At 49.2% G+C, this 20,801-nt stretch overlaps 1 protein-coding gene across 12 annotated transcripts in view; it reads right to left on the minus strand.

The window, feature by feature from the left end:
• The window catches only part of ACTR3B (actin related protein 3B), a 138,671-nt gene that overhangs the window by 72,074 nt on the left and 45,796 nt on the right, over positions 1-20,801 (minus strand). For 10 of the 12 annotated variants that reach the window (XM_064575690.1, XM_064575689.1, XM_045863996.3 and 7 more), the window contains 4 exons: positions 19,694-19,801; positions 16,878-17,021; positions 13,639-13,812; positions 11,974-12,066 (listed from right to left, as the gene is read on the minus strand). In XM_064575690.1, the coding sequence (XP_064431760.1) occupies positions 11,974-12,066; positions 13,639-13,812; positions 16,878-17,021; positions 19,694-19,801 (519 nt within the window). Of the gene's footprint in view, positions 1-11,958; positions 12,067-13,638; positions 13,813-16,877; positions 17,022-19,693; positions 19,802-20,801 lie in introns of all 12 variants that reach the window. The other 2 variants (XM_064575691.1, XM_045863997.3) reach the window with 2 other exon arrangements.

Here is a 20,801-nt window from a genome sequence, read left to right on the forward strand (position 1 = left end):
AAGTCTGCACAAAAGGCACAAAGGCCCTCCTACAGCTCCTGTCAGACTCGGGATACCGAGCCTTATGGAAGAAGGCACAAATGTGCCAACAACAGGTCCGATACCTCGGTTTCCTCCTCGCCCTAGGGAAGAGAGAACTAGGGCTGGGGAGAAAGAAAGTCATCATCTCCCTGGCGACAGCCCTAGACAAAAAGGGATCTATGAGAATTCCTGGGGTCTGCAGGATTCTGCCACATCTGGATCCCTGGGTTCTCGGCAATAGCAAGACCCCTCTATGATCTCTTAGGGGGACCAGATCGAGAACCCCCTGCCTGGACTGAGGAAGCAGAAGCCGCTTTCACAGAGATAAAGACAACCCTGGGGCAGGCTCCAGCCCTGGGCCTACCAGATGTAGAAAAACCCTTCAATCTCTTTATGCATGAAAAGGAAAAAATAGGGGCACCTGGGTGGCTCAGTCATTAAGCATCTGCCTTCAGCTCAGGTCATGATCCCAGGGTCCTGGGATGGAGCCCCGCATTGGGCTCCCTGCTCAGCAGAAAGCCTGCTTCTCCCTCTCCCACTCCCCCTGCTTGTGTTCCCTCTCTCACTGTGTCTCTCTCTGTCAGATAAATAAAATCTTTAAAAAAAAAAAAAAAAAGAACGAAAGAAAAGGGAAAAACAGCACTCGGGGTACTCACCCAGGCTGTTGGACCCTGGCAACGGCCAGTTGCTTACCTGTCAAAGAAGCTGGACGCCGTGGCAGCAGGATGGCCACCGTGCCTCAGGGCGCTGGCAGCCACAGTCCTACTCATCAAGGAGGCGGACAAACTTACCCTGGGGCAAGGACTTAACATCAAGGTCCCTCATACAGTTGTGTCCCTCATGAACGCACAGGGACATCGCTTCCTTCCCAACTCTCAACTAGCACAATACCAAGGGCTCCTCTGCGAAAACCCATGGGTCACCCTCGAAACAGTAAGGACATTAAATCCAGCAACCTTTCTCCCCACAGAAGAGGGGAAACCAGACAATGACTGCTCTGCATTGACTGATGAAGTCTGCACGAGCCGTCCAGATCTGCGGGATCAAGCCGTAAAGAATCCAGAGCTCACGCTGTTCAGCGATGGCAGCAGTTACCTACAGGAGGGTGCCCGGAAAGCAGGTTATACAGTAACCACAACCACTGAAGTCCTAGAAGCTAAGGCATTACCAGCTGGATGGTCAGCTCAACGGGCTGAATTATATGCCTTAGTCTGAGCCCTCACCCTCGGTGAAGGCAAGCGAGTCAACATCTATACTGACTCTCGGCACACCTTCGCTACTGTACGTATACATGGAGCCATCTACAAGGAAAGGGGCCTCCTAACTGCACCAGGAAAAACTATCAAGAACAAGGAGATACTGAGACTCCTCGAAGCTATCTGGCTTCCAAAGGAAGTAGCAATCCTGCACTGTAAGGGAGACCAGAAAGGAGACGACCCCATAGCGTGGGGAAATCGTCTGGCAGATGAGGCAGCCAAGACCGCAGCCAGTGAAGACATGGACAGAGCCCCTTCCCTCACCATGGCCCTGACACCCCCAGGAGAAGTCCCTCCACCCAGTTACACTAAAAAGGAAAAGGAATGGGCTATGGCTGAGGGGGCCACCCTGACTGAAAAGGGATGGTGGATGATGCCAGACAGGCGCACCTTTGTTCCAACAGCAACTGGAGGGCATCTGGTCAAGGAACACCACCGACTCACTCATCTGGGAAAAACTGCATTAGAGGCCCTTCTCAAGAAGCACTACTACATCAGTCAGCTGCCAGCACTATGCCGAGCAACAAGTGAACGATGCATGACATGTGCTAAAAATAATGCTCGGTCTGCACCACGGCCCCCGCCAGGTGTCCAGAGGATGGGAGCAACCCCCTTTGAAGATCTAGAGGTAGACTCCACAGATGTGCAGCCGAGCAGGGGGGTTCAGATATCTCCTAATAACAGTATGCACAGACTCTGGGTGGGTCGAAGCCTTCCTGACTAGGACAGAGCAAAGCCGGGAAGTAGCTAAAGTCCTCTTGAGGGAGATCGTGCTCTGGTTTGGCCTGCCGTTAACAATCCACGGTGACAATGGACCCACATTTGTGACAGACATTGTACAGGTCTTGACCAAATCTCTCAACATCACCTGGGGACTCCACACTGCTTACTGGCCCCAAAGTTCAGGGAAAGTAGAGTGAATGAACTGTACCCTCAAGGGAATCTTAGCAAAGTTTTGTCAGGAGACTAACCTCCCATGGCCGGATCTGCTACCCCTAGCTCTCCTGTGTGCTCGCTGCACGTCCGGGACATCAGGTTTCTCCCCATTCGAATTAATATATGGATGGCCTCCCCCGTGCTTGGGAAGCCTTCTAGGAAACTTGCATCAGGTTGGAGATAAAGGGATAAAGGAGCAGCTTCAGGCCCTGGGGGCCACCCTAAGTAAATTACAAAAGTACACCATCGGGAGGGCCCCAATCTCCTTAGGGTCTCAGGTACACTCCTTCAAGACAGGGGACTCAGTTTGGGTCAAAGATTGGAAGAAAGACCCCCTCAAACCGCAGTGGACAGGGCCCCTCACTGTTGCTCTAACCACCCCTACTGCCCTCAAGGTCTCAGGTGTCACCCCGTGGGTCCACCACTCCAGAGTGAAGAAAGTTCATCATTCGGACGAAGAGCCGCACCAGTGGAGAGTCCAGCCAGACTTCACGAACCCACTCCAGCTTCACCTTTGACAAATGATGGACACCTGCTCACTGTGGTCCCTCTCACTGGCGTGATTTCCCTCATCTTGGGAGTTGGACTCTACACTGTTGCCCCTCCTGACTGGACTTTCCCCCAGAGACTTACTATTGTCATTGCTTATTGGGTGTCCCTAGGGTGTATTACTGCACTTACTTGTCCACGGGTTTCATCTGCTGACGGGTTAGCCTCGATGGCTCCCTCTATTTTACTGGCCTTCTGCTATCTCCTCCTGAGAACATTTCACCATGGTTTTCCTGGCCCCAGTCAGTCCCGGTCTTCTGCTACCTGGTGTGCAGTTCCTCCACGCTGTCTCTAGCTGCCCAGCCAGGCACGGGAGGCAAACTCTCATATCACCATTACTGGCAAATGGACTTTCCAGCTTATCTCCCTCAATCCCCCACCAGCGCCCTCACTGACTTCTTCCACCGGGGATGGGCACACACCAAAGGTTGACCTCCATTCTGATGGATGCCAGCTTCTTGATACCTCCTGGGAACCTCATAGACGGTGTTCCTACCATGGCCCTCACTCAGGTTACTGGCTGGTAGATATCTACATCTGTGGGGGCCCTACGCCTCAACAGCCCAACACCTACCCTCAGTTCTGCTCACAAGCCTGGGGATGTCAGTCATGGGTAGCAACTTGGCCCAGAATGGAACGATGGTCCACCAGGCGGTGGCACCTCAAAGAGCGCAGTGACATCCGGATTTCCTTGTCACGCAACGACACCCCATCCTCTTGCTCTAACAATCACTGTATACCGTCCACCCTCTCGGTCTCAGAACCCAATGCCACATCATGGGCTACAGGAATCATTCTCCTATTGAGCCAATATCACCCTATAGGGACTGACCCCATGGCCAAATTTATGATTAAGTCCATGTTCACTCCAAGCCTTACAGTCAACCCCCAGAGTCAGACAGAAAATAACTCCCCCTGGCACATCCCTGGGTCCCCCATCCACACGCAGCAAGCATCTATGGCACAACTGTTAGGTATGATTAATGCCTCCCACCAAGCGCTTAACCACTCGAATCCACCCCTAGCGTCTGACTGCTGGATCTGTGTGAAGCCCGGTCCCGTCCAATACCTAGGTGTCATCCTCAACCAGTCCACCGTGTCACCTCCCACCTCGGCACCAGGGACCTCAGATTATCCCTTTCTGGGTCTGGTACCGCTGTATGGCAACTCTTCCTCTCCCATCACGGGCCACAGTCAGGTCTGTGCGCCTAACAACACTTTTCTGGCTTGTGATCAAGATGTATACATCTGCATCACCCCACGCAATCACTCATGCATGCTTGTCAGTCTCTTACCTGATCTCTCAGTCCTCCCCAGGAGCGATGCCCCACTCATATGGAGACTTCCTAGCCGCCCTCGACACTCCCCCACAGCCATCCCTCTTATTGTGAGCCTGCCAGCCAGGTCAGGTGTTGCCCTCGGCGCCACTGGTGTCGGGATGTCTCAGGTTCAGTACCAGGGGTTAACTCAACAACTCAGGCGGATTTTTCTGCCCTCACTCAGTCAGCCCTGGCCCTACAGCGCCAACTCGATTCACTGGCCTCAGCGGTCCTCCAAATCAGGCGTGGGCTCAACTTGCTCACGGCTGCGCAAGGGGGGCTCTGCCTCTTCTTACAGGAGGAATGTTGTTTCTATATTAATGAGTCGGGGGTGGTCTTAGAAACTATGACCCAATTATAGGAACGAGTACATCGCCGGTGGGAAACACTCCAGTGGACAACTTGGTGGGATACCCTCTCACAATGGTTCCCTTGGTTTGCCTCCCTCGTCCGCCTCCTCCTAATGCTCCTCCTCATAGTAGCATTTGGTCCTTGTATTCTTAATGCCCTTACTAGGTTTATGACTACTCAAATTGCTAAAATCAGACTCCAGTTACTCCTTACTATCGCCCCTTAGAAGATGAAGATGATGGCCTCTAAACTAGGTGTTTAAAGGGGCATCAAAGGGGGGGAATGACAAGGGAAATCTGTGTCCTAAGATGGCCCACTGAGCCAGCAAGGGAGTCCCAGCCCCTGTCCCGGGGCTCTTCCGGGTTCCTCTCCCTGCCCTGCTTCGCGCACGTGCCAACAGTGCCCAGTATGCGGAAATAAAAGTGTATAAATTGCCCCCTTTGTTTGTGCTTGGGACTCAGACCTTTGGGGACCACTCTCCTCTGAGCCCGCCAGCATTAAATAAACCTCCTATCCTCCAAGATCTCTGAGTGCCACTTGGTTCTTCCATCAGGCGATCCAATCCAGGTTCCGTAACAACACAACCCTGCACAACCTTTACAATCTGACCTTCCTGTGGACTCGACCCAAGGTCTTCTTATCTTGTCACCTGTATACTCTCCCTTGGTGACAGTCACATCGATGATCCTCAAAAATCTAACTCAGATATTCCTGAACCTCCAGCCTATGTATTCATCTCAGTATCACTGGAAGCTGGAACTCATCTTCTGACTCCTCAGTGGGCTCCCCTTTTCCTGCATTTCCTATCCTAGTAAATGACATCCCCATCCTCCCAGATGTGCAAGTAAGAAACCTAAACCTCTTCCCCACCTCATCAAAATACCATCAGACACTCCAGAGCCTCTCTCTCATCTCTCTCCACCCACCCATCTTCTTCCATATCTCCCGCCACTTCCCCAGTCTGGGCACCCACCTGCCTGGCCTGCAGCCTTCCTGGCCCCAATCATTTCTTCTGGTATAGCACTTCTAAAACTTAAATCAGATTGTGTCACCTCCCTGCACAAAACCCTCAATACCCTTAGGATAAAAACGAACTCCATGCAAGGTCCCTCCAGGTGGACATGCCACACCACCTCTGAACCCCGTTTGGTACACGGCAGCTCACATCGCCCCTGCTGTGAGCCCCATGCACATGCCAGGCTCCATCCTCCCGTGTCCGGTCCAGAGATGCTGAATGCCTTCCAGACCTACACATGCTCTGCTGGCTTTCACCCCTGGCCCTGCAAACAGGTTTCTTCCACCAACTAGCATATCCTTCCCCTCCTGTTGCCGCATTCCCTGCTCAGACACAGCCTTCAGGACAGAGAGGGTCTGAGCACTCCCTCGTGGCAGCCATTAGCCACAGATGGCCGTTTATGTTTAAGGCCAACAAAAGTCTAAATGCTGCTCCTTAGTCGCACTACTCACATCCCAAGAGCTCCGCAGCCACACGTGGCGAGTGGCCACTCTATGAAACCACACACAGTGTCCACCATCCCAGGAAAGTGCGTAAGAACACGGGCCAGACACTGCTCACCAGGGGCTCTCCCCCACACCCCCACCGGAGTGAGCATGCTCTCTGTGCCCTTACAGCTCACTGCCCATCTGTGCCCTCAGGGCCTATGGGGAGGCCTGGCCTTCTGCAGGTGCTCAGTGCACATCCACTCGGCATTGTCAACACAGTGGACGGGTCACTGATGCCTCCACCACTCAGGTTACAATGAGCTTCTGAGAATCCTTGGCGTGGCAAGTCAACGTCCCGTGGCGGGACCCCCATGATGGGCATCCCCGTGACGGGCATCCCTGCTTCTCCCCAGTGATGCGAGAACCTCACAGTTCCGGACATGTCAGCAGGATGCACCACGGAGACTTACGGGGGATACAAGTGTAAAGCCAGGGCTGGACTAGGAGAGTTCTGGAACCTTCTCTGCCCACTACCCTGTGGTTTGTTTCCCTCTTATCTGTTCACATGTCAGGCTCGAATGAGGATTTCATCTGAATAAAAGGCCTATTTAGAAAAGGGTTGGAAAAAAACAGTAATACCTTAACATATGTATTTTTCTCTCTTAAATACTAAAGATATTTGAACTTACTCAACATTAAGAAGGAAAATAATAAATATAATTCATTTACTTTGCAACACGCTTCTCTGATTTAAAAGGCATTACCATCATTAAAATATGTATACCCAACTCAAGCCATTTGTTACAGAAAAATCATTCCTTGAACTATATCAAGATGTGTTCACATCTGCTTGACAAACATAATGAATAAGACTTTTTAACAACTCCCAACCCACTATGTGCTAAAGCACATTTAACAGTATTTTATCGCTGGCTCTGCCCTCCGTCCTAGATTTGTTTCCAACTACCTTCAGGACCACCTTAGGATCCACCGAAACAGATTTCTGAAACACCTGCCCCGTTCTCCCACTGCCACCTAGGAAGTTCTGTCTCCCCACTCACCCCCTGCCAGGCCAAGCCTTCAGACTCTGCTCAACCACCACCTTCTGCAGCCTTTTGGGATCCCCTCCAATTAAATGCAATCTGCCCCTTCTCTCAATTACCATAATTTGCACGACTCACTTTAATGACCTTTTACCTTGTAGTGGTTCCATTAAAATTATTTCAGTATTATTTGTAGCTTTTTTATAAGCTCTTGAAGACAAGAACCACCTCTCATAGGCACATCCTCTAATTTAGCAACAATAGAGTCTTGCATTTAGTGGGGCACTCATGTATCTGACAAACGGAATTCAGAAGTAGAAGACATCCAGTTACACTACAAAGCAACTCAAACTTGGCTTTGCCCTCAAGTAAAGATTAAAGTTACTAAACACTGACCGATCCGAGAGTGAACTAGTTGCTAACAGTGGTATTCAATTTAGTTGCACATTAGAATCACCTGGGAAGCTTTTAAAATCCAGATGTCCAGGCCCAGCCTGGTTATATCAGAATCTCCGGGGTGGAGCCCGGGCATGTGTGTATTTTTGCACTCAGGGGTGTTGGCCATAAGCAGCCAGGGCTGAAAATTTCTTGTTTCCAGAAGCACCTGCTCCTTGTAAGGACTTGGCCTTTTGGGGAAATCACAGGCCTAACCAAGACTGGGCCCTCACCCGAGTCCCCCCATCCAGGTCCACCTCCATAATGTAGCAGCTGAACAGAGAAGGAGGCATGTAAATACATATCCTTCTAATCTACAAGCCAGAACGAAATAAAAATTAGATTGGGACTACTTTCATCTAAAAAATTATGGGGTGCCCGGCTGGCTCAGTCGAGCATGCAACTCTTGATCTCGGGGTTTTGGTTTAAACCCCACATTGGGTGTAGAGAATCTTTTTTACCATAGCACATACCCTCCCCAATGTCCATCACCCAGCCACCCCATCCCTCCCACCCCCACCACTCCAGCAACCCTCAGTTTATTTCCTGAGATAAAGAATTCCTCAGCGCTGTGAATTGTGTAAGACTAATGAATCACAGACCTGTACCTCTGAAACAAATAATACATTATATGCTAAAAAAAAAAAAAAAAGAAGATAGCAGGAAGGGAAAAATGAAGGGGGGGGAATCGGAGGGGGAGACGAACCATGAGAGACTATGGACTCTGAGAAACAAACTGAGGGTTCTAGAGGGGAGGGGGGTGGGAGGATGGGTTAGCCTGGTGATGGGTATTAAAGAGGGCACGTTCTGCATGGAGCACTGGGTGTTATATGCAAATAATGAATCATGGAACACCACATCAAAAACTAATGATGTAATGTATGGTGATTAACATATAATAAAACTGAATTTAAAAAAATCTTTTTTAAAGATAAATAAATAAAAATAAAAATGAAAAGCTGTTTTGCTTTTATAAAGATTCTAAGTTTTCAAAGCCACCTCTTATTCTCATCTGTCCACCATTTCTGCTTTCTTGTCTACTGGCCTGAGTAAAGGTGTTAACTCAAGGGCCAGGAATGCCTCAGGTGTTTTCAACAGAGCCCGAAACAAGCCTCCTCCCAAGACACCACCAGCAGTTACCGGGAGCAGGTCTGGTAACCTCACAAGTCCTGTCTGGCTGGGCTGACGGCACCACTGGGGGCAAACCGGCCACAGGAAGACAACTACGCCTGAAGCCAAGGGCAGACCCTCAGGGCAGCGAGGCGCTGGCTCTGCGCTCCTTCCTGCTGGGCCTCTAGGGTCTCACTGCTGCCGAGTCAGCCACCACAGCAGCCCGAGTGAGGCTGCGGGGACTGGAGGGGCGGCGCACAATGGCTCCAGGGCCAGGAACCCAGCACCTAGAGCTTGGAGGGGCGGCCTACCTACGTGGCTAGCGCACCGCCTGGAACATCACCCCACTGGGCACCCCTGTGGCGCTGGAAGGCCACCCCAGCTCTCCTCCGTGGCCATCCCTGTCACGTGGCAAGCCATGCCGCCAGGCCCCGGGACCAAAAGAACAGAGTGAATCTGAACCATGAAGCCCCAGGAGAGCCGTCGGACCTCACACAGTGGCGTCTTTCCTGAAAGCAGCCCGGGACCACGGGCCAACGAACAGAGGCCACACCTGACCTACACAGCCTGGTGAGGCCTGGTCTGGACGGTGTTAGGGTTGGGCTTCCAAAAGTAATTACCTCGACCACAGGCTGATGTTTTCAGAGGCTCCTCCTGCCGTCCGTGCATCGTCCACGGCAGCTTTGGCAGAACTGAGTAAATGCAACACAGAACCAATGGCCTGAAAAGCCAAAAATGTTACCGTCTGGGGGCGCCTGGGTGGCTCAGTTGGTTAAGCGACTGCCTTCGGCTCAGGTCATGATCCTGGAGTCCCGGGATCGAGTCCCGCGTCGGGCTCCCTGCTCAGCAGGGAGTCTGCTTCTCCCTCTGACCCTCCTCCCTCTCATGCTCTCTGTCTCTCATTCTCTCTGTCTCAAATAAATAAATAAAATCTTAAAAGAAAAAAAAAAAGTTACCGTCTGGCCCTTTGCAGAAAAATCACCCTGAGGAGAAAGCCCTGCAATAGCCCCTTGCTGGCAGGTGTCTGGAGGCCTCTCGATGTCCCATGAAGCCCGTGTTTTGGAAAAAAGTCCCTTTCGTGGTGGCCATAGCAGCCAGAGCGGTGCCCAGCGGACCTTCCACCGCCCTCCCCACCTCCCAGGGCCCAGCGGCACAGCTGGCCGCGTGACAGGGATGCCCACGGGGGGGGGAGGGCCTGCCAGCACTGCAGGGTGACCTGTGAGGTGATGTTCCAGGCAGTGCCGCCCCACACTGGGTGTGTCCCTTGAGCAAGCAAGGAAACCTCCGCTGCTGAGCACAAAGATCTCAGGGTTAGGTCTTCCCATAACACGTTCTAGTCCCCTCTGGTATCTCACAAAGGTGGCACAGGGGTGCGGTCCCCTCTGCGTCCCTCTTTCCCCACAGGGCACAGAGCCTGGCCATACAACAAAGGCTGGGATAACCCTGCAGAGGCCGCCACAGAAAAACTCACGTGGCTGAAGGAGCACAAGACTGACTCAGCACAAACAACCGCGGCCAAGCTCACACCCTCCCCACCACCGGGGAGAGACGACAGCCCTACGGCTGAAGTGTCAGGGACAGGCTTCCCCTGTGCACATACAGCTTCTGTGGCGGCTACGGGGGAGTCACCTGCGAGCGTCTAGAAAGTGGATGGAATTGGAGGCTAGATCCCCCGAGTGGTGAGGAGGCAAAGCACCCGATCTGAGCAGCCTCTGCAGAAGACTTTCTCATTCCCAGCCCCCAAAACTCATTTTCCCTCCTCCACTTTATGTCATATCCTCTCCCACTTGTAATCCTTCTTCTCTCTGATGACTCTGCTATGAGCACACTGCTGTTAGCAACTTAAAGATCCTGCACCTGGAAATGGCATCCCAGTGCAATTACTGGTCAGACAGGAAGGAGCAGGTACCCCACAAGGGAAGACACAAGAGGCCGACTCCTTGAGGGACCCTGGGCAGAACACGGTGAAAGGAAAGACGGTCTCCTCTTTTCTAAGCAGCAAAGACTGTCCTCCCCGCCCAACCTTACCAGTTCCAGTCACTGGGGTTAAGGAACCTGTCCTGCGACAAGAGACGTTAAGCGGGACCAAAGAAAGCCTGAGAGCGATCCGCTCCACTTGGCCTGGGCACCTCTAGCTTTGCCTCCTGCGCCCACCTCTGGGTCGGTCCACAGTCTCCAAGGCCATCTCTTCTTCGAGAATCCTAGAAATCACTGGACGTGAACTACAGTGTCATGAGAAAGCCCTCCCCCCACCACGAGCAATCCGTAGCCGCTGCTGGGAGCTGAACACGCTTGCCCCTCACCTTCGGGGACAAGGGACACAGCCGGCCTCCCGTGAGAGTTAAGAAGGGGGAGCAGGGCCCACGCCACTCTAACAGTACAAACGCGAAGCCTCAATCCCCCAGTCTGGCCTCAGTTTCCCTTTCTCGCACATTTTACTTGAGGAGAAAGATGTTAAGATATGCAACAAATATAAATAGAATTATAATTTTTTTCACCCATAAAAAGTTACCTACATAGTGAATTTTTTCCAATAATAAAAATAACATTTGTTAGCTATGAAATTTCCAATAATTTTAAAACACTAGTAGAAAGTAAAAGCTATCCATTCCTCACCCCCAAAGACACGGCACAATCATTCAACTCCTTTTCTCGTATACACATGCAAACTCTATTTTTACATAAAATGACATAATACTACGTGTAAATCGTGTAACTTGCTTTCTCACTTAACAATACACACTGCAGACATCTTTTAATTTGAACTTACATGATTTACCTCACTCTCCTTAAAAACTGCGTAGTATTCCACCGCACAGACGAAACAAGACTTAATAGCCCTCTTCCCTGAGCCTGATTCTCTCTCCTGTCATGCGCCGCCACCCGAGTCCGGGTACGGTGGGCCGGAGCCGGGGGGCCCACAGCTGACAGCATGACGCACTCAGGCAGAAGCCAGTTTACGATGAAGGCCAACGGACCTCCACCCTCTGCTCTCAATACGTGGCTGTCAGCAATTTCTCCTTCTATCCTATAATGACATGGGCTAGATTTTTCTCATTTCAAGGTCCAAAATTCCTCGCAATCAAAGAATTTTGGAGAAAATATTACGTGGCCATTTTCTCTTTGACTGTTTCATCTCAGGCTCTAACTTCTGGCAACCACATTTGGCACCAAACCCACATATGCACGAAACAAGACCAGTGGATTTCATGGAAAGCATGAGGGGAAGTGTCACTTCCATCTTTCAACCAATATACATGGTTAAGGTTGTCCAATTTAAAATATAGGTTGCCAGATAAGACTAGAAAATCCTAGAATATTTAAATTAAATATCTCTAGTTAACTGAGTCATATTTCCAAATCTTTAAGTCATCCCCAGTCTAAGAAAAATATTTTACCATCACACTGGCCTTTAACAAAGCCTACTATCGAACAAGAGTGAAATAGGAATGTCTGCATATTCTTTAATGCTGAAATGAAATCAAAGCACCTTACCCAAGCAGCTTATACCTTATACAGCGGACGGCGCACATCGATGGGGCAGTTCTGTATTACTTCATCAACGACATCTGAGATGGATTCCATAAAATCTGGGTTGGCAAACTAAATTTTACATAAATATAAAAGAAACATTATACATTTCTCTCAATACGAAAGAAAACTCTTTTTAAAAAGTAACTTTAACAAATACAGAATTTACCATACCTTTTAAAACTTCAATTGGAATGTATGTCAAATGAATCCCATGTGACTGTGTGTAGTGATGAAGACATATGTCCCCTCAAGAGAGGAGATGGCTGGGTTTAGTGAAGGAAAACTAGCAAACTGAACAAAGAGGCTAGCCCTGCGTTAGGAATACACGGTGTATCATGCTGATAAGAGACTATAAAAGCACGTTCATGATACATAATGAGAAACACCATGAGCAAATGATGAGCATAACACTTATGAATATTCGTATCATGAAAGTAATTAGCCAAGATATAACCAAAAAAAAAACCACAGTCAATGAAAGATCACTGTAGTGGGCCAGAAGATGGGCGCAGGGGTACCCTATCTGATGATGGTGGCTTTATTTTTTTTAAGCAGGCTCCACGCCCAGCTCACGACCCTGAGATCAAGACCTAAGCTGAGATCAAGAGTCGGACGCTTCACCAACTGAGCCACCCAGGTGCCCCCGACCTGATGATGGGGGCTTTAAAATGACATAACCAACATGGTGACGATCAAGCTACTGAGTGAACAATCTTACACTTAATTCTCTAAGTTAAATATGCTAAAGTATAAATCAATTGCATTTTAAGCAGATTTTAAAAATCAAGAAAAGCTTTAATGTACATTAGTTTCAAGGAAAGAAGGTAACACCCAGTTGCTCTCTAGCTGTTCACCAGACACTGTCCGTTTCATGTCTGTTTTAGGTCATTATCGCCAAAGGCATGCGTGAGCGAGCAGATGCCATTAGGTAACAGTAACAGAGCCATCTGTGTCACTTCCTACACAACAGTCATATACGCACCTAAGAATAGGCAGCAGTCTGTAACCTAGTGAATATAAACTGAACTAGGCAGGAAAATATACCAAAATACAAATGAAATGCCTTCTATTTAAACCTTAAAATGCTGCCTCATGCTTACCGCTCCTGCAAAAGTAGTAATTCTTTGTGACTAGCAGCTAAAGTGCTGACATTGTAATCCTTACACTACGTGACTAACGGAAAGACTAGTCCTCCTCCGACAGAAGCTGTAACTGCCCCGCAGGACCAAAAGTCCTGGTGAAAACCCGGACTAGGAAGGAAGGTCATGGAAGACGAAAGAGTCTACGTTACCCCACTTCTAAAAAGAGGCAACTTGCACTTGGTCCCTGAGACTGACTAGTTTTCGTATCAGTGTGAGATTGATTTTAATTCCATTCCTTCTACTGCTCTTCCCACCCACCCATGGAATGATCGGTCATGAACCATTTAACAACCGGGTCTGTGCAGAGGCAAACTGCAACAGCCGCCCAGACACACGGACACACGGACACATGGCAGACGGCACGGGGCCTGGCGCGGGGCCCGGCGCGGGCACACCAGCCCTCCTCACACTGCTCTCCACACACACAAGGTGGCCACAAGGTGGCAGTAGCACTCCACGGACGCCTGACTCGCACACACACAGGCAGACCTGATCTCACCTCCGGGTGAAAGAAAATTTCGGGTCCCAGGAATCTTTCATAGCCGACATCTATGATGAACTTCTTCTGGTTGATCGCATTGATACCCGTGTACTGCTTGATCCATTTCCGGGGATCCACGTCGTATTTGGCAAATTCCTTGACTATGTCAGGGCAAATGTAGCAGTATTTCTCCTGCAGACACGAGCACAAACAGAGACGTCCACAGGCATTAACTAGGCAGAGTCTCCTCCCGCTACCAAATACCCAGTGACCCCACGCGTTAAACACAGCACGACAGTGTGTGGACGTGCCGTCAGGCCTCCTTTCTGTCCTCCTTCACAGCCGACGGGACCCTGCTTCGATTCTGGACATGTGAGTCGGCTTTCTCAGTAGCTCAGCTATGAATCTCAGCCTTACTTTAGCACATTTTGTTGCCATATGATCTGAAACAATGTCTAAAAATGTCTACTAAGTGCCCTATCTCGGGGTGCCTGGGGGGCCCAACCGGTTGACATCTGCCCTCAGCTCAGGTCATGGTCCCGCCAGGCTCCCTGCTCAGCGGGGAGTCTGCTTCTCCCTCTCCCTCTGTGATTTCTCTCGCTCGCTCTCTCAAATAAATAAAGAAAAATCTTTTAAGTGTCCTGTGTCATCTTTCCTTTACTCCTCTGAGGTCCCCCTCTGGACCAGCAGACCTGCGCTGAGTGCAGTAGACTAATCCTCACGCCTACCATGACCAGTAATTCGGTTGTGAGCCTGCTGTGCAGTCTGACACGGCACGGTCCCGGGCTCTGTGACAAGTATTTACTGAGGGCCCGGGCACATGGGAGCTACAAAGGAACAAAACACACACAGAGCCCTGCCGCTGGAACATACGCTCTGGCTGAGAGCCGGACAGTAAATGACGGCCGTGGTAAATAAGTAAGTGACACAGTATGTTACAAGGTGGTGGATGCCCCCGAGAAAACAGAACAGGCAGATGTAGACGGGAGGACCGGGGCTCCTATACGCTACTGCTGCATGAGAACCCGCTGATGCTCGGCAGCCGGCCCCGGCAGCCAACCTGAGACGCGCCCAGCGTCCCCTCAGCATCTGGTAACGTGTGACTGGGAATCTTTGTCCCCAGAGCTGACCTCAGCAAACCAGCAGGTGGCACTGGGGTACCAGCTTCTGAAAGTAAGCGTTCTGTGGGCCAAGCGGGCTCTGTTCACCAGCGGCACTGCGTCGGGCGCGCAGCTCGTGCTCATTACGCATTTTGGGAGGACCTCTGCAGGTGTTCTCCTGATATTAAGTCCAAAGTTTTTTAGAATTCCCGAAATGTATTCTAATACCATCCTTAATAGACTCTCGCACAATTCTGAGACTTGGCAAGCCAGGGTTGTTACCATCCCTGTGCTCCCTGATGCTAGAGAGAGGGTGAGTCAGGCAATATGACTCTAAAGCCACCAGGCTGGAGACAAAGACGTTAGGCTGTCAGAGGCCTGGTCCGTTTCCTGCGGCATCTCAACTGGCTTCACGGATCCATAAAGAGCCTCAACCGAGTTGGCTGGAGCGTGGCAGTGTGAGTCTTAAATTCTGGAACCTGCTGCAAGGATGCTGTGTGCCTACTCGTGACCATGGGGCACGGCCACGGGAGTAACATGACACTGGGGTACCTCCCAACCACTCTTGCCAGAATCTTTTCTTTTACAGAAAGCAGAGAGGAGACAACGAACAGCAGGCTCAGCCACACAACAGGGCCAGCACAGCTCATCCGGAGGGCACAGGAGGACGCCCGGCCTTCACCACTGAGCAAGACATGGTCACAACCTGAATGGCAAGCTCCAATTTCAGGGCCACAATTGGACCCCGGACAGCCTGTGAGCAGAGTAAACACTGCTACAAGGACCAGGACTGCACAAGTCATCATACTCAGAAATCTTTACTAAAAATGGAACTTTCACACTCACCAGGTGGAGGACCCCTGAGTGTCAGGGACAAGAAGTTCAATCCTGATTCACTGTCATTAGTGACAGATTTGGGGTGACAAGAAAACATGGATCAAATATCCAAATTTCTTTCGTTGACGAAAGGCAAGGAAAAAGGGAAAATCTTGGGAAATATTTTAGTCTAAAAAGAAAGTCTTATAATACTGCTGTAACCTCTGCCCCCAGGTTTGCCCAGGGCAAACTGTTCTAGCCCTGCGGGTACCCAAGCCCTGACACTCCAGTCCCAGGGACGCTGGGGCAGCTAGCCATCCTACCAGCCGCACCCTGTCTGAAAAATACCAGTTTTTACCAAGAGCGGCATGCAAAACATGGGGTCCTCACTGATGACTTTTCTTCGACCAGCCTGCTCCTGGATGCTTAGATGGGAGGTGGGGGTTTAGGCTCTCCTCCCCTTAACAAGCATGTGTTCAATGAAACAGGAGATGCTCATGGTCACACGTCACACTTCAAAATTATATTCCTCTCCGAAAATAAACAAAACCCTTCCCTCTTTATCCATGAGGGTTATCCTTGTATTACTAAAAGTCTCTTGCATTTTGGTTAAAAAAAATTTGTCTTGATTTTGAAACCTAAAAAGAGAAGTTCCTTCAGAAAGGGTTTGTCAGCTGCCACATACAGAGTAATACAAAGACTAAACTGATGGATCAGGTCATGTGGACACTTTAAATAAGGACCAATGAGCCATTTTTCTTCTCATCTTACTGATTTAAATTGCAAAACGTCCTGTGACTTCTCCAGCGTGGTACCAGAGTCTAGAAAATGCAGATGGATTTTGTTTAATGACCTGAGATTCTAGAATGGCACTACTCTCAACTGTCATTCTCAGGACACAGAACCTCACCCAAGTACCAGCCATCAGTCTAAGTACCAGCTGACTCGGCCGAATTCCCAGCACCGCTGTTGCTGGGGTTTGCTCCTTATTCCAGACATGAAGCACAGAGGGAGATATGGAAGGCGCATTCCGTTAACTGAAGGTTCCATCTAATTAGGCTCCAATTAAATGATGCTGTACTCCATGCACCCTGTGCTCAATACCAGTTATCAAGCTGTTCCCATTTACAGCCAGAACCTCCACAGCATTCACACGCTCAGAGGAAAAGGCTAAGCTTTGAGGCTTTCAGCCCCTTGACTCAAGTGGCAAACAGAATAAGACCCACATTTTCGGGAGGGGAGAGGAAGGAGGGTGGGAGCAGGGGTGATGGCAGAAGGGGAAGTGTCCAAACACCATTTCTCTCTCACCCCCAAACCGGCCCATTTCCCATCTGTTTTTACCTTAATGGCTTTTGCGGTCTCCAGTGATTGCTCAGGAGGGATTCCCACCTCCCTCTCCCTTAGCAGCTGCTGAATGAAATACGTAATATCTCTACCTGCAATCGGGATGTGTTTGATGCAGCTTCCAATGACATAACCTTCTGCCTAGGGAAGAAGAGGAGGCAGAACGACGGGAATGAGTAATTCTAGAGGGCAGAGCTCCCCAGACTCTCTGCTTCCTACCCCCTTGTAGCACAGCATTTACTGAATCCCCACGCCGGGCAAAGCTCAGGACTGGAGGTCTTTTAAAATGACTGCATGCACAATTCCCTTAATATAACCTGAGACTCTCTGTAAGCAACCAAAATGATTACATCAGGAAAGTGAAGAGAAAAACCAGTGCATTTCCAAAAAGTCATGCCGTCTGTCAGAACAGCAAACTGTTTTATGTTCCTTTAACAACAAGGAAAAAACTTTACCTATAAACTGTTAAACCAACTATAAACCTACTTATATTTAAGAGTCAACAATCTGGTTAAGTACATGGGGCTTAGACTCAGACAACCTGGGTTCAAATCCTGGTTCCACGACTGTCCGCTGAGTGACCACGGACAAGCCTGTCAACGCGTTTCAGCCCCAAAACCTTCATCCACACTATGGGGCAAACAATACCCCACATGTGGTTTACACACAGACTTAAACACAGTAAGTCAAGCGCATAGCACTGTTTGGGGGATGTACTCGATATTTGATAAATGGTCCCATTTACTGTACCAAGAGCTGCACTTGTTAGGAATAATTCTGATAAGTTACCCTAAACCCTGTGCAGTTTGAGACCAGTGCTGGTCAGGAGTTGGAACCCTCCGGCTGGACCGCGGGGACCAGGAGAGGACTGCGGCGCAGAGTTCGCAGGCCGGCCCCAGCCCCTCACCAGCCATTCGGGGGGCACAAGTTGTTCTGGAAGCCAGGGCCTGGGCCCACAGCCCGCTTGCTCTCTGGGGGCTGGTGGCCATAGTAGATGGCTTCCTACCACAGTTCCATCCGAAAAGAGGAGACACTCCAGGCTCCACATTCCAGCACCGGCTTCTATGCCATGTGCCCATGGGAGACGGGGGATGGAAGTGACTGCCAACCTCACCTTATGGGCAGGTCGGAGCTAAGGATTACCAGCACCAGACCCAATCAGCAGTTAAACTGCAAGGACAGGTGCCCGAATTCCCCTCGTGTGTTTTCTGATGTACCTGAACTCTAGAAGTAAGAAAAGATTTGGCCTCTCCACAGTGTCCAAGCTATTTGTGAAATATTTAAGATGGAAATAAAAGATATGTACAAATTATTAAAGTAATAAAGATTAACTTAAACTCACAAGAATACTAGCTAACACAAACTATTCACAATTATTACATTCTATGCATTACATGTAGCATTTTCTAAAATGAAGTCAACCAGCGTTAAGTATTGGCTTCATCACAACATTAAAAACACTGAAAAAAAAAAAACCCTACATGTCATACAACAGGAAAATAAATGAGTAAATTATCCCATACCTACATGATGGGCTATATGCAATTATTAAATATTCACAGAATATTTAACCATAAGAGAAAATAGTAGGGATAAGTCAATATGGAAACATAACTTCAGGATCGTATTATACAATTAGAATACACAACCAGACATAGAATATTCCAATTTTGCTTAAAGTGTGCATCCTTGTGCACCTAAGAAAAAGAACTGGGAAGGTTCTCCAAACCAAAGCATAATGCAGTTCTCTGGGCAGGTTTATGGGTCATGTTACTTTCTTCTCCACATTTCTCTGTTTTACACAAATTTTGTACAACAAATGTAATTTTTACAATCAGAAAAAAATTGATAAAAAGACACAAATAAAAATTTTTAAAAACACTTCCTCAGTGGACCTGTACACTATGTGAAATCTGTTTTCTTTACTTCTCCTCATTTGAGACATGGGATGGGCCAAGCAGCAGGCCCTCCAGCACCCCCACCCCCGGGGCTCCATCTGCACTGAGGTTTGAGGGCATGATCTCAGAGAGAAGCCCGATGCCAGAATTTCCCAGTCAGCGTTACAGATTGACTGGCACTAACACTTCACAATGACCCAGAAGAGGAGTAAGTGTACTGAGACAGGCCTGGTACTCCCAGCCCAGGATCTGCAGCTGTCACCGGCGCCTGCCCTGTCTCTCCCGACCCCTCTCCAGCAGGGGCCCCAGGATGGAGCATGGGACAAATCCGGCATTTCTTCTTCCTGACTACAGATGTCTCTTGAAGTCTGAATGAGGAGTCACTTCTCTAATGTTTTGAAAATTAAAACCAAAAAGTGACATTGCAGAGTATTCTGCGAGTCAAAATGTATAATCTCTCCTTCTTCATCCTTGAATACATTTTAAAAAAACAAGAAGTAATTCCTCTAAAGCATGAGGTGGTCAAAGCCATACACATCCTGTCACGGAACAAGTGGTCGTGCCCCATGCCGACAATCTGGTCTCCAAGATGCAGCTCGGCACGTAAGCCGGGAAAATCCCACGGGTGATGCTACAGCGAGAGGAGCGGCAGAGGCCACGGAGTCCAAACCACGGCAGACGCCCTGACTGCGGACATCTGCCACTGCAAACTGAGAACCGCCAATGCCATGGTGAAGGGGCATCTGTCCTTTCTCCTATACCTGGTTTTCAAACCTCCTGTTACCTTTTCTAAGTACAGCCATGACTTTTAAAGTGGTATTTTAATTACACAAGGGGTTTTTTTCTTTCATTTCTACCCTTACCTCAAAATTAGGTGAGGCATACAGAGAGTGAAGCATTGACTATCCTGCTTACCACTGGGATAGCGTGAGTGACCCCATCCCCGCTGTCAATGACGATCCCTGTTAACGTGCGTTCCCCAACTTGCCGAGATGTCCAGGATGCAGCTAAGGCCAGCACTGCCTGGATAAAGGACGCAGAAACTGTTAGCACACAGGGAAATGTTTCTCAAGTCTTCTGCCTGCTTGTTCTCAGGCTCACTGACAAGCTCTTTCTTAGTTACTCCAAGTAACTCTCAACCTTCCCTATCCTCCATCCTCCCCCCGCCACTCCAAAATTCAAATTCCAAATTGCACAACACACAAATTTAGTATACTTAAGCTGGATGGGTCAAGTTTTCAATAAAGTAAATCAAACGTTTACAAAGGTAAGCCCATGGGAAAGAAACTTCACTATGGAGTAAGAGGATTTTAATTTCTAAGCCACTAATTCCCAGCGTGGGTCCACAGATGGGCTGCGGTAAGATCACTTGCGGAGTTTTTTAAAAAACAGATTAGTAGGCCTCACGCCCACAAACTCTAATCTGGTAGGACCAGGGCAGTGGTGCTCAGCCAGGGGATCTTTGCAACGTCTCGAACCATTTTGGATTGTCGCACTTGGAGAAGGGGAGGCTGGTGGTAGTGCTTCTTCTAGTGGGTAGAGGCCAGAAAGCTAAACATCCTGCAACACACAGGTCAGCCCCTACCACGCAGAACTACACATTCCGAAGCACTGAGGTTGGAAAGCCTTGGTCTGAGATGAAGCCTGAGAATCTGTTCTCATATAAAAACTTCTCCAAGCAACCTTGACACCTGGCTGTGGTTCAGTGTTTTCTAAAGTACTTCCCTACTCCATGGGATGTAAATAACCCGGGGAAGAGGAGACTTCTGGTTAAATAAATTCGGAAGTGCTGGAATGAACAGATTTCTTCAATGCAGGCGTTCTCAGGGCCTTTACTCTGCTACTCACTGTGAATCACCACGTGCAGGCTACAGCGCGCAGGATCTCCCAAATGATTTTCCTATGCAACTCCTCCTCCTTTTCCTTAAAAGGGACTAATTTGATGCAGAAAATATTTTGGGAAACACCTATCTCATTATTCCCAAAATTTCAGCCAATTCCTTTATACAGGACGGCAGACAAA

This window comes from Mirounga angustirostris, unplaced genomic scaffold (assembly GCF_029215605.1).
Source record: "Mirounga angustirostris isolate CCGP_5_RB_7025 unplaced genomic scaffold, mMirAng1.0.hap1 SCAF_12, whole genome shotgun sequence".
In the NCBI taxonomy this organism is placed as follows: domain Eukaryota; kingdom Metazoa; phylum Chordata; class Mammalia; order Carnivora; family Phocidae; genus Mirounga; species Mirounga angustirostris.